General features: G+C 43.7%; 1 protein-coding gene across 1 annotated transcript in view; it reads right to left on the reverse strand.

The window, feature by feature from the left end:
• Nucleotides 1-621: 621 nt before the first annotated feature.
• GPC4 (glypican 4) overlaps nt 622-13150 on the reverse strand; it is a 66824-nt gene continuing 54295 nt past the window's right edge. The window contains exons 4-9 of the mRNA XM_041396605.1: nt 12697-12862; nt 6875-7005; nt 6523-6669; nt 5987-6123; nt 3628-3803; nt 622-2799 (exon numbers count right to left, since the gene is read on the reverse strand). Of these exons, the coding sequence (XP_041252539.1) occupies nt 2591-2799; nt 3628-3803; nt 5987-6123; nt 6523-6669; nt 6875-7005; nt 12697-12862 (966 nt within the window). The 3' untranslated portion in view covers nt 622-2590. The remainder of the gene's footprint in view (nt 2800-3627; nt 3804-5986; nt 6124-6522; nt 6670-6874; nt 7006-12696; nt 12863-13150) is intronic.

The following is a 13150-nucleotide window of genomic DNA, read 5'->3' on the forward strand; positions in this document are numbered from 1 at the left end:
CAAAATAAAAGCAGGAACACAACTTTTGATCATCCTACATTGATGTTTACTCTTGTTTCCTGCAGCCCCAGGTGACAAATCTGTCCTTTATATACTGAAAGTCTCGTGTGCTATTAACAAAATCAACTGGACACGCTTAAAACTGATGGGAGGTCCTTGCATTGGTGGCTTGTACCAAACTAAGGAAAAATAATTAGTGAGCAATTAGTTGTAAAATGAAAAATATAAATTCAGAAGCGTTTTTGTTTTCTGAGCAGAAATGCTCAAAACCAGGAAAATTTACAAGCAACTTTCTTACATATGAACACTTAGGCCAAGAAGGGAGATGTTGGAGCATGCAGCCACTCCAAACATAAGGGCTTTTGTTCCACCAATCTCAGAGCTCTGAAGGAGTTTTATTTTTTTTTATTCTTTTTTTCTTCATTTAACTCTGCTGGCCTGCCAGCTGGGTATGAGCCAGAAGGGTTATCCAGTCAGACCCTACTGCGATATATTTACAATGGTAGTGCATCTAAGGTTTGTTTATTTCGGGATTAAAATTCAAATGGCTAGAACCATTTAAATAATTAAAGGGCAATCAGAAAATGCCATGAAACCAAACAAATCAGGAAAAGTCATGGAAACCATCAGCAATATTTAATTCAGAAATTCTCTTTGTTAGGGAACTTTGCTGAAAGAAAACAGCTGGATGTAGTTCAACCCTCTAAATTAAAAACAATCTAACAAGGTCTATAGGGATAACTCTTTCAGCTACATATTGGAGACCAGATTCACTTCTACCAAGTAAAAGCAATAGCACTCAAAGCTAGAAAGGAAATTCCTCAGAACTGAGGTAGTTTCTAAGTATCAGCACATTTTCCAATTCCTCGCAAGGCAACTTAGCTATTTACAATCCATTTTTTCCCACACATAAATTTATAATTTTTTCAATTTTATGGTTCCATGATTTATTTTCTAAAGAAAAATAATCTAACCAGAATATCCCTAACTCTACTAACATCATGTTTTAATAAATAACTGGCTACTTCTAGTAAAATTAAGCCTCCAGGATTATTTATACCAGCCAAGAATACTCTGTCTTTATAGCTTTGCAGAAATTTGGTGTGAAAATAAAGTTGAGTATAATGCTGACCCTGAGCTAACAAGTAATTAATGCTTCAATATAAAAATAGAAAATTATCCTTTATGACACAAAGGTGGAATAGAGCAAACCTTTTCTCTCTGGATTGCTCTCCTGCCCAGATCCAGGCATCCAGCCAGACCTAAAGGCTATCCAAAGCAGGAAGAGACGTGCAGGATCATTTTGAGTCTTTCCAAAGGCATTGCTTTTGCTAAACTCTTTTAAAAATTATTTAATCTCTTTTCTTAAAAATATACATTTCTTTTATTCATGAGTTGCTGTTCACCACAACATTGTTCCAATTCCAACAGCACAGGTAGAGAGAGGAAGGTGTCTCAGGTAGCGCCGAAAAGCTACAGGTGCTGGGCATCAGATCCCAGGAGACCAAACACACCCAAAATGAGGCATCTTCACCCTGCCAGCTCCTGCTTCCATGTACCTGCAACAGTGCCTGCTCCTTCTCTTTTGCCCCCATCAGAGAGGAAACAAAACTCTTACAAAAACAAACCCAACCCCTCCCCACCTGCCCTCCCACACAGGATTACTTAGAACCAGAACCGAAACCATTAAAAAAATCAATCCAGCATTCAGCTGACAAACGTGCAGACAAGACACACGTTGGCACTTGGAGCTGTGAGACGACAAGCTGTTTCCAACCGAACAAGTTTAATGCCTCATTCCCACGGGGGATGCACGTTGGGAACTGACCCACAGGAGTTACAGCTGATTGCAAGGATCCCGGGCAACAAACGACAACTCCTCTCAGCGTCTGCAGAATGGGGATTCTCTGTAGTCCCTTCCAATTTAACCAAACCTCCTGTAAAGCAAGCACAACCTGCTCCTGGCATGGATGCCCTAAGCAAACAGGGCCCTTGGCACGATGACCAGTTCTGCCTTCACCTTCTGTTTTACCGCATAATAAAGACAAATGACTTCCACTTCTCTCCAGATAAGGCAACTAACATAATGTGGATAAATGGGAAGTTAACTACATGAAACATTTTCTGCTTGTTGGGCAATTATTTTTTCCTCATAAGATAACATGATAAATAAAACCTGCTTCTGTACAGATATTTCTCATTTCAGAAACACATACTTGTTACAGGCCAAGAGAAGACCCTGGGGTTTTTGTTTTCATAAGAAATACAGTAAAAGAAAAAAAAAAAAAAAGAAGTGATAAAGACACAAATGCAGAGCTAACTACAGGCTTGTATATACATTTTTGTTATCCACCTCTAACATGGACTCTTGGTGAATGGGATAGACTGGTACTTCCCATTCCTGTTATTCCCAGGATAGCAAGGGAAAAAAAAATAAATCAGTATCTTAAAACCAGTGGCAACATAGTAAAAACTGTACACTGTTGTCCATTAACTTAAAAAGCAAAGTCTCTAGATGGTATAAAAGTGAAAGCAGGTGCCTTCTACCTCTGATAATAAAAGTCTTTTCCCCTCCCCCTATGCTGCACAATTATCTCCATTGTCTTTGCATGGCCAAGAACAAAATGCTAAGGAGCAAGGCTGCTTGTGATAGACCACTTCTGGTGGCAGCAGAAGTGTTCACGGTCTTGTCGCTCTTGTTGGAGCTCCCGGTGACCTCGGTGGCGTTGAACTCGAACTCCGGGGAGCACTGCTGGAGCTCGCAGCCGCTGCCGCTCTCCTCCCCGCTGCTCTCCTCACCTGGGGAAACAAACAAACACACCTGCTGACCTCCTCCTCTGCTGCCTGCACAAGACAGCAGGGGGAAAAGGAAAGTGTGGCTGTTCTGCTGTTTATGAGAGGTAAGCGTGGCTCGCCTGCTTAATGTGATTTCTGTGTGCAGTCGTCATGTCTGGGCAATGGGCGCAGCCCAGAAAGTCAAACACACCCTGGGCTGCACCCAAAGCACTGTGAGCAGCTGTCAAGGGAGGGGATTCGCCCCCTTTACTCCACTCATGAGACTCCCACATGGAGTTCTGCATCCAGCTCTGGGGGCCCCAGCATAGGAAGGGTCTTCTGGAGGGAGTCCAGAGGAGGACGCAGAAATACTCAGAGGCTGGAACACCTTTTCTATGAGGACAGACAGAGAGCTGGGATTGCTGCATTAAGACAAGGGGTAGTGGTTTTAAACTAAAAGAAAGTAGATTTAGATTTGATATAAGGAAGAAATGGTTTTATGATGAGGGTGGTGAAACACTGTGGCACAGGCTGCTCAGAGAGGTGGTAGATTCCCCATCCCTGGAAAGACTCAAGGTCAGGCTGGTTGGGTGGGGCTCTGAGCAGCCTGATGTAGTAGATGATGTCCCAGCTCACTGCAGGGTGATGCAATGATGACCTTTAAAGGTCCCTTCTAACCCAAACCACTCTATAGCTTTGTGGGAACACCGCTCCTCACACAGCCTGTCGGTTCCCACCCTCCTCACTAACACGCTTACCCACAGCTGAAGCTTAACCAGCTACCCGTGTTAGCATGAAATCCAATTAAAAGGGAAAAAAGAAAAAGCAAAAGGCAAACAACAGCAAACATACTTATGTCAATGAAGTCGACGTCGTTCCCACTGTAGGCATTCTTCAGCTTGTTGGTCATCACCCGCAGAGCCATGATTTGCCGGCGAATCACCATGTCTGGCTTGGTAATGTCCACTTCAACCTCTGGGTTATTCACCTGACTTGCTAAGCCATTTCCAGTCACTGCAAAGTCATACCTGAAAAGAAACCATTCCTGCTGGTACCAGAGCTGCAGCTCGGCAGGGTCCCGATGACACCACGGGAACTCTGCACTGCCATCCCTGCCCAACAGCATCTTTCCACATGCTACACCTCACACAGCCCCTCTTACCCCATCTCCCTTCCCTGCAATCTCTGCAGCATGTGGAATGAAGCACTGTTTTCATTTACACTGTGCCACATGGGCAGGGGAATTACAATTTTCTCCCCAACTTGAAAGGAAAGGAAGATCTGGGGTTTATATAATAATGGCTTTCAACAGCATAAATCAGCTCGCTGCAGGCTGCAGAGCAATACAAGGTGCTGAGATGCCTTGATGCCAGTTAGATGACACTTTTGGGAACACAACCTTCGAGACCATAGTTATCCCACAGAAACCTATAGTAACTGTTGGAGGCAAGAGTGTCATTCTGACTTTAAGTAATGGACCTTAACCATCAAGCTGGGATATTGAATGTGTGCTTCTCACCATGCAGACATGAGATGCAATTTCCCTAATAACCCCAGCAGGAGAAACATCTGTGATGTGAAGATGAGATCCTGCAGCCCCATACATCAGAGGAGGGGAGAGCCAAGATGCTCAGCTTCAGAAGATGTACCTGCTCAGGTCTGAACACATGTACAGCCTCCTGGTTCAAAACAGAGACTGAGCAACAAAACCCAACAGAACGCATTTCCTGACACAGGCGTTTGAGTATCATCTTATACAGCAGGGATAGGACACATTCCCCTTTCCTCCAATTACCTGACTTGCTAGAAAGATCAGTTTAACAGAAGAAAACATTACTTTTCTTAGTTATGATGCCAATATCCGTATCACAAGAGAGAGAAAAGCCTTTAGCACAGTCTACTGATCCAGGACACCAGGCAGTGAGATGTTATCATACTCTGAAAAGCATGCTCAAACCCTGTCCTATATATGGGAGTGACAATGATAATTGGTGGTGACAGTTTTGTTTGTATTTGTGATCAATATTTGATCAATGTTTCTTTCTTCTTTCAATGTTTGAAAGAAGTCTGAGACCAAAGTGTAGAAGAATACCAAACTTCTGCCTTATTGGAGTCATGGAGAAAATAGTAAAGCAAATTATCTTGCCCAACCCACACAGGATATCCAGCCTGCCCTGTCTCCTTGCCAAGTGCTGCCAAGTCTCCATCTCCCCTCGATGCCCCTCACCATCTCCCCTGCCCACACTGGGGGTATCTGCTATGAAAAGCCCATAGAAGCTGCTGATAAAGAAGATTTCAGGAGGCAGAGCCACTTCTTGTCACATACACCCAAAACACTGCCCTAACAAAGTATGGCAGAGTTTTAGGCACACACAAAACAGTGCAAAAGTTATGAGGTCTGGCTTAGTGCTGTGGCCCAAAACTATCAAGGGCAGAACCTGCTTTTACTTAGAAAAACTGCTGGAAAACCCCAGACAACTGCTTTTTTGCCTTTTTTTGTTTTTAATGGAACATCTTGGATTGTGCTTATTTCCTCAGTAAGCAAACAGAAAAAAAAAAAAAAAAAAGGAGAAACTTTTATTTCCAAAATAAAAGTTAAACAGTTACATAAACCATATGACAGAAAAACTCTGGCTTACTCATGTGTTGGCAATTTCTTCCTTACAAGAAAAAAAACCAGTTTTGTAACTCTTTTTTCCATAGAAAGTGTGAATGAAACCATTGGCCCCCTTGTACCACTGACCTCAGCAGTGGAGAAGGTCTCCACCCTTCACCACCCCTGCCCTTGCTCAACAAAGAAACCAGTTCCTGGTGGAAACACCAACTGGGGGCACTGGGGCAGCAGTGCTGTCAGACAACACAAGCACCTCTGCTCTGTGGCTGGGATACAGGATTTTTTACAGATCACCTCCCCAGTTCCATGAACAACTAGTAAGGGGCTTAAGTCCAAGGAAAGATGACCTATTTGTGTATCTACACTCTGTTCCCTCCTCTAAAAGAAACCCCCATGTAGAGCTTGGACAACACAACACTTTGGTGTTACATTCCAGCTCTCACAGCTACAAAAACAAAAGGGGCAATGGCAGCAGCCTGTCTTGGGCGAGCTGGGATCACTCCTGTAGGAGAAAAGGGCTCAGGGAGAGGGATCAGCACACAGGGAAGGTCTGGGGTGAGAGGGAAAGGTTAACCAGGGGCAGTAGCATCACCAAACCTGCTCTTGGCGCTTCCATTCCAGCATTCATTCTCATTGACAGTGCCTACAGACATCTTTTCATCATTGCAAATGTTGCCAGGGAGAGATGACCAAAATTTTTTGGCTTGTTTCAGCTTCTCTTTCACATCAGTAACCTATTAAATAAAATAAAAAAAAGAACACAAGACATGATTCCAGAATACCAAACGCTCAGTAAAAGTGAAGTTGGGACGCTTTTTTTCATCACAACAGACATGTACAGGCCAGATCTTCAGGCTGTGAGTTTGATGGTTGATTTACTTTTTTAATACAAAATTAAACACTGCTCCTCAAACACAAATTATTCATAAGCCAAGCTTTTAACACAGGCACTTCTCTGACATAGAAGCGCTGAGGTAATTAATGTCTAGAGCTATGGGCAGATTACACCCCTTAGAGAGTTTTAAGACAGCCAAGGAATATTAAGAAAGCCTATCAATTAAAAATGGTCAATTATACACTGTGGTACCCGAGTATGAAGCACCTGTGTGGCACCAGCAGGACCAGGCACTCACCAGTCGGTCCAGGCTCGTGCCGGCAGCTGTTGTCGGTCGCTCCTCTGGGTTGTAGGGTCTGAAACGAGCAGTGAAACCACTCTCAGAGACAGAGCGAGCAGTCCGGCCTTGGGCGAGTGTTTTTGGCTGGCCACATCCCTGGAAAACCTGTGTGAGAGAAGGAAAGGATTTTATGAAGTAAGAGGTCACAAGAGCCTCCCTTTTCCAGGCTCCAACGCAGCCCCCGCCCAAAATAATACATTAGCTTTATATATACTTGAAAGGGCATTCAAGAAAAAACATATTGACAAGAACAGGGAAATAAAACACATTAAATAAAAAAAAATCCCAAGTGTCCTCTTGGCCCATTTACCTTCTGAGACACCTGCATGCTGTTCTCCTGCATGTTCATGATTGCATCTGAAATTTTCACATCAATGGGGTCCATGACAGACTCAATGTTGAAAGGTCCCTCCAGCCTCTCTGCTACCAGCAGCATCGAATCTAACACAGAGGCAAAAACAAAGGTTTGTAATGGAGGAGAATCTACCACACAGAGAGAAAAACAAAGGTTTTTCATGAAGGACCTTCAGGTTAAGAAGAATAACAGTTTGAGCACATGGACATTAACCACTGCAGTCTCACCTCTGACCAGCACACATCGCCAGGAAACATTTTGCTTGGTTCCCAGAGCCTACACCTTCACCAGGCACTTAGAGGCTGCCAGCACCAAACCACAGGCTCATGTACATCAAAAGCCATCACAGCCTGCCAACAGCAGCCTGTAATCAGCTCCTCCCATCAGAACAAGCATTACTAACACTCTCCTTTCCATGCTCATTTATTAAAGGTTGCCTTGTGTCATTTGTTTTTCAAGACTGCTTTCAAAGCCATCAGCTTCCTCATACTGGTCTTGAGCACAAGGAACCAACATGCAAGGGTCCAAGACAATCCTTGATACCATCTTTCCCTCACGGAGAGCTACAAGGTTTTTCCTGCCTGAGGAAGCCAAGGGATTGCAACTCCTAGCACCACATGGGCAACTTGCACAAGGAAAGGAGTCTGTGTGAGAGCAGGGTGAATGCTGTGCACTCGTGATGTATTTGGCACATCTACAAGCAAGGGGAGATGGAAAGTCTCTCAGCTAACACCCGGTCACTCCTCCTGTGCTGACACACACGTCCTCATCAAATGCATCATTAAACACAGCAGCTACTGGACCATCCACTACTTCCTCTGGGAAATTATTACAGGCATTAAGGCTTCCACCCTGAGCTGCATTTAAGCCCTCTCTCTGGCTCTCCCCTGCAAGGTGCCTCCAGGAATACACCTGGCACTAAGCTCTTGTCTCTTCTCACCCATCACAACCTTACTTTACTGTTAGCTTTCACTGTGGTCCCTCAACCCCAAAACATTTGCTGGTCTCCTCTCCTGCATCACTTCATGATGCTCTGCCACAAACTCATCATTTTCCAGTTGTATGTAATTCCTCAATTTTTCCTAGCCAGAGTGACAAGGACAGAACAGCCCCTTTGGCCCCAAGGAGCTCCTCCCTGCTCCTAAGATAGGCCTGGCCCCTTCCATTAACGAGAAATGGGCGTTTCACACTCAGTCTATTAATCTTTCTCATGACATTCATCCTCCTCCTAAGTGCAGAAGGTACTTTGCACAAACAGAAAACTTCTATAGGCTCTAGCTATCTTTTAAATCCCTATAAAGAAACTCTACATACTGAATAATTTAGTAATAGCTCTGCCTGAGTGCACAAGTCATGTTAAATAAACTACATTAAAGAAACCAAAATCGATGAAAAATATAAAACAAAGCTATTTGAGTATGTAAAGTTATTACCATTATTATTAAAAACAACAAAACACAACAATTATAATAATAATCCAACACCATAACCCCCAACATGAATTGCAGATGCCTTCCTACCCTGTAAATCCACTTTTTGAAGAAAACTCAATATTCTAAATATTTGCTGGGTGTTAGTTAAAGGACTATAATTCAATTAACCCCCTCTCACTCAGTCAGCTCCAGCAAGGTGTGGGTGCTTAGGGACTGAGCTCCAGAGGAGCTGGAGGCCCCAGGAAAGCCCCTCACTCTGCAGGCATGCACCACCAGCATCAATGACAGAGCTGTTGCAGGGCATGGCTGGAATTTCACCGTCAGGGACTACAAACAGGTCTGAACTAAATGCATTTAAGGAAAAAAAAAAAAAAGAAAAAAAAAAAAGGAGACGGTAATAACAAATGAAACAAAGAGTCTTAGACTGTATTGTGGTGGGCTCCAATAAAGTGATGCTTCAAATCTCTGAGTAATGACTGCTAGCATGAATATACCATTGTGCCGGAGGAGAGAAAAATGCTTTTGATGTGCTACCAAATGGAGACTTTTGTAAACAAGTGGAGCACAACTTAAATGTGTTCATCATTGTCAAAGCTTTTGGGGTTTTTCACGCGCATAAAGAACATCCCGGTGCAGTGTGCAGGAAGGCTGCTCATTTCAAATAAAAATATTATGAGTAGACAGATAATAAAACACACAAAATGCACAGTTCATTCCATTTTGTAACTACTTAATTCTCTGAGTGGCCAGGAAAGGCCACAGATCAATAAAGTGTTTGTGAAAGACTGAAAGGAAACATAAACCCCAATTCTTCTGGCTGTTTGGCATCTTTGTAAACTTTGAGCCGGGCAGGCCATCCACAAGACCATGGGAATGTAGAGCGAATTGGGTCCTTTGTTAGCAGGGGTGCCATGGCGTTCCATGTATCACAGCCCAGGAATGCAGCCTCTGCTTTGACTGCCGAGAGAGAAAATGCATTCGGCCTCCAGCAGAGCTGCCAAAGCTGGCGAGAAAAGATAAGGAAAGCAGTAATTGGAGTTGGGATTGATACTGGCAAGGAACACTAAACGAAATAAACTTTCATTAGAAAGGGGTGGGGTGGAGCAAGGGATGAGAGTGGGGGGGCTCTGCCTCATCCACAGTTTTGATTTTGGAGGCATCCTGCAAACTTTTACCTCCCAGCAGGAGCTGGCTGGTGTCCCCAGAGCAGTGGTGGCGAGCAGTGGTTCCCTCTGGCAGCCCCCAGTGATGCTGCCAAGGCTGCTGGGGCTCAGGGCGCCGCCGGCACCGCTGCCCGCAGGAGGGGAGGCTGCTGCCCCAGCCCCAGGAGCCAACCTTCTGAGCAGCTCAGCAACCAGAAAAAGATTTTCCATTATGGGGAGCAGAGAGGGTTGATTACAAATAATTATTTGTCCCAGCTCTCGTGCAAAGTAAATGATATTTATAAGCTACGGTGAGATGGCTCAGCTTTGCTTCACCGGAATCCCCAACTCTGTCAGAGTGAAAAATGTACCCGGGTCATGTATTACAAACACACAGCCTGACAAAGACTGTCTCTCCTCCCTGTGATGGGGAGATAGAAGTGGATTTAGGTGAAAAAAAAAAAACCAACCAAGACACACCATCTAGCACCATCCCTTAAAGACCCTTTTCCTCTTGCATACATTTGTCCTTGCTACTGGCATTGAGACAATCCTTGGCAACAAAGCACCTCGCTCTCATGAAGGAAAGCAATTCTTTCTCATTGTGCCACCAATAATCAGAAACCCACATCTTCAGCCTCACTGTCTGACTTGAAGAACAAAAGGCAGTTTTCAGTCTTAACCCCAAGATCTGATTTAAAAGGGGAAGGAAGGAGGGGGAAGACCTTGACCATTCATTAACAACAATCTTTTTTTTTTTTTTTTAAACGGGGTGGGGGGAAAAATTCTTTGCACACAAAGTAGTACTCCAGATATGTATATGGAGCCTGAATTCGACATCTTTGAGCAGAGTAAACCTTTGTGGAGAAAAAAAAAATCATGAAAAGGCACTGGAGATTAACACTGTTCATTCAGGAAGGCTCCAACCCCCCAACAGCCTGTTTGAAACAAAGTATACCCCTGTCTAATTGGTGTACAATTGTGTCAGGAATAGAGGGAGAAATAATTTAGATAGTTAAAGGGGAGAAAAGAGTACAATTCGGTCATTAATTCATACTCCTCAGCTTTAAATGGTACTTTCGAGAAATAAGGAATTACAAAGTCTTCTTGTCTCAAAAAGCCTACAAACTTTACATCCCAGCTTTACATAATTGACTTACTTATAGACCCACTAGCACACACAAATGAGTATTTCACATGCACCCACATTCATACAGACGTGCAGCACTTGATACAAGTTCTCTGATTTAACTATTTTTAAATTGATTTGATAGGTTCAAAATCTGCTTTTGACTCATAATAAATCATTGCCATAACCTGGCACTTAAACCCACAATGCAAAATCTCAGAGACCATGGAGGTGGGATTTTGGGATTTTGTAAGGTGGTTTAGGGGAAATTTTTTGGGGTGTTATTTCTTTAATTATTTAAACCTTTAAACACATACACAAGATATTTGTGGCATATGCCCTGCCCTAAACACCAGATATATTTAATTTAATTTGTCTCGAGTGACAAACTGAGAGAGAAACCAAAGTCTGGAACATAAACAGCACCTGTTCACTTATTAAATTGTCTAAAGAAAGCACAGCTTAAGTTTTCTGTATCTGTACTTCACTGCAACCATCAGCTGAGAGTGCAAGAACCAAGCAAATACCGACAATCAGCGTAACAAAGCTTAATACCACACTTAAGTAATGAGTGGGCAAGAAGCCCTTTGGGGAGGAAGCACTGCAATAAGAAAGCTTTGCTTCCAACCTGGAATCACATGTATTTATTTTGTCTTGTTTAATAATCTTAATTATTGTATGCAGTCCCTGATCAGTCTCGTGTGACAGGGCTCGCCGGCTTCCCCCGAGGTTCGTTTTTAGCCGCATACCACCTACAGCAATTAGCTGCTTGTGCTTTTGTCTGTTTTCTGGCATTATGCCCTTCCCTTTCATGGGATTCTTCTTTTCTCCTTGGACTAGATGTTTGCAAGTCTCCTGGCTTTGAGCTATTTCAGCAACAATTGTAGTTGAAATACTTAATATTCTCATGAGAAAGACGGCTGTGAGGACTGGGGGGCTGGGGTGTCAGCCTCCCAGAGAATGACTTGGAAACCCAACTTAGTGTCACATTTAGCTCCCTATACGGAATACACACACAAAAAATGCCCTCTGAAAATAACACCCTGCACACATTCAGTTGGCATGGGCAGCAAAGCGAAAATCCAGTGCAACAGAGGAAAACAAGTTCTAAGACATAAATGTAGCCTGAAATGTCAGCTAGCAGCAATTTACTTTTTTAAAAATCTTGCAACTTAGTGAAATCTTTCCTTTCTAACAAACTTTTTTTTTTTCCATGAGTGGAATGGGAAGAGTACCACAGCCTTTTCAGTAGCAGCAGATACTCTACATGTGCACTTCTTCACACATTAACTAGAGTGAAGCGACTGCTCCCAAAGGATGCTCGATCACAGATAAATCAAACCTCATAGAAAAGCAGCACAAGTGAAAACATTTAACATTATCTATCGCCTGTGCCCCAAAACGTGATGCACTGCCAATTCTGATGAGCCTTGACCCAAGGTAGAATTTAACATTTCAGCCTAAATTTTATGTATTGAATGATACTGTGTATAAGCACAGAAGAGAAATAACAAACAGGAGGAAGAGGATGGCAAAAGCACTAGCACAGTTTCATACAAGACCAGCTGACATTGCAAAAGGACGGTGGCCAAGCACCAAATGAGCTGTTTAAAAACAGACATGTCCTATTAAATTTTTTAGTGTAAAATCCAGGCCTACAGCTTTTCCCAGAGCTCTTCATGGCTGGCAAGGAGACTCCCAGGCTGCTGAAGGAGAAAACTGACTTCAGGAAGGACAGCTGTATGGTGACAACAAGGTGTAAGTAGCATAGAAAAACCAGCTTGCACACATGCTTGATGCAGCAAGACGAAATATTCTGAGTCTACAAACCCATGCCACTTCCATCCTCCTAAAGCTTGCTGCAACAGTCACTGGCACAACATTCTCATTTATTTGGAGGTTAATATGAACAGCAAAAGGTGTGCTGTACACAGAGGTGTGGAAGGAAAAGATACCCATCACAGATACCTGAAAAACCTGCTACAGCTCAGCACAGCCACTCACAATGCTGTTCAGGCGAGGGACACAGTACCAGTGAAGACTTACATGCAGTTTTAACCCATATTGCCTTACCCATAAAGATGTTCCACTCGGCATCCAAGTCCCCTTGGTTGGCCAAGCAGCCCCTCATGACATTAAAGCAGTAGTTGTAGCAGGGCTTCACCGACACCAGACCTCGGCAGTGTGGGCAGTACATCATTTTCAGCAGTGCCCGCGTTCCCTGCGGCGTGGGGTTCACCTTTACCGGAGGAAAAGAAAAAAGGACAAGAAAATTAGCCCTCAGTCACTAAAGCAAAAAACCCCACACATTTACCCCAAGGTGCATGGGACAGAGCTGTGCAGAAGAGACAGCAGGGTCAGGCATCGTGGCTGGTCCCTGCTTGTGGGGTCCAGAGATCTGGGGAACAGATGAAGAGGTCTGGCTCACCTCCTCGGGTGTATCTGCCACTCCAGGGGACACAGACAGCCCCCATATCTGCAAAACATTATTTGCACCATGTAGTACACCCTGTATTATGTGGGACCT

This window comes from Onychostruthus taczanowskii, unplaced genomic scaffold, assembly GCF_017590055.1.
Source record: "Onychostruthus taczanowskii isolate IOZ18803 unplaced genomic scaffold, ASM1759005v1 scaffold13, whole genome shotgun sequence".
Lineage (NCBI taxonomy): Eukaryota > Metazoa > Chordata > Aves > Passeriformes > Passeridae > Onychostruthus > Onychostruthus taczanowskii.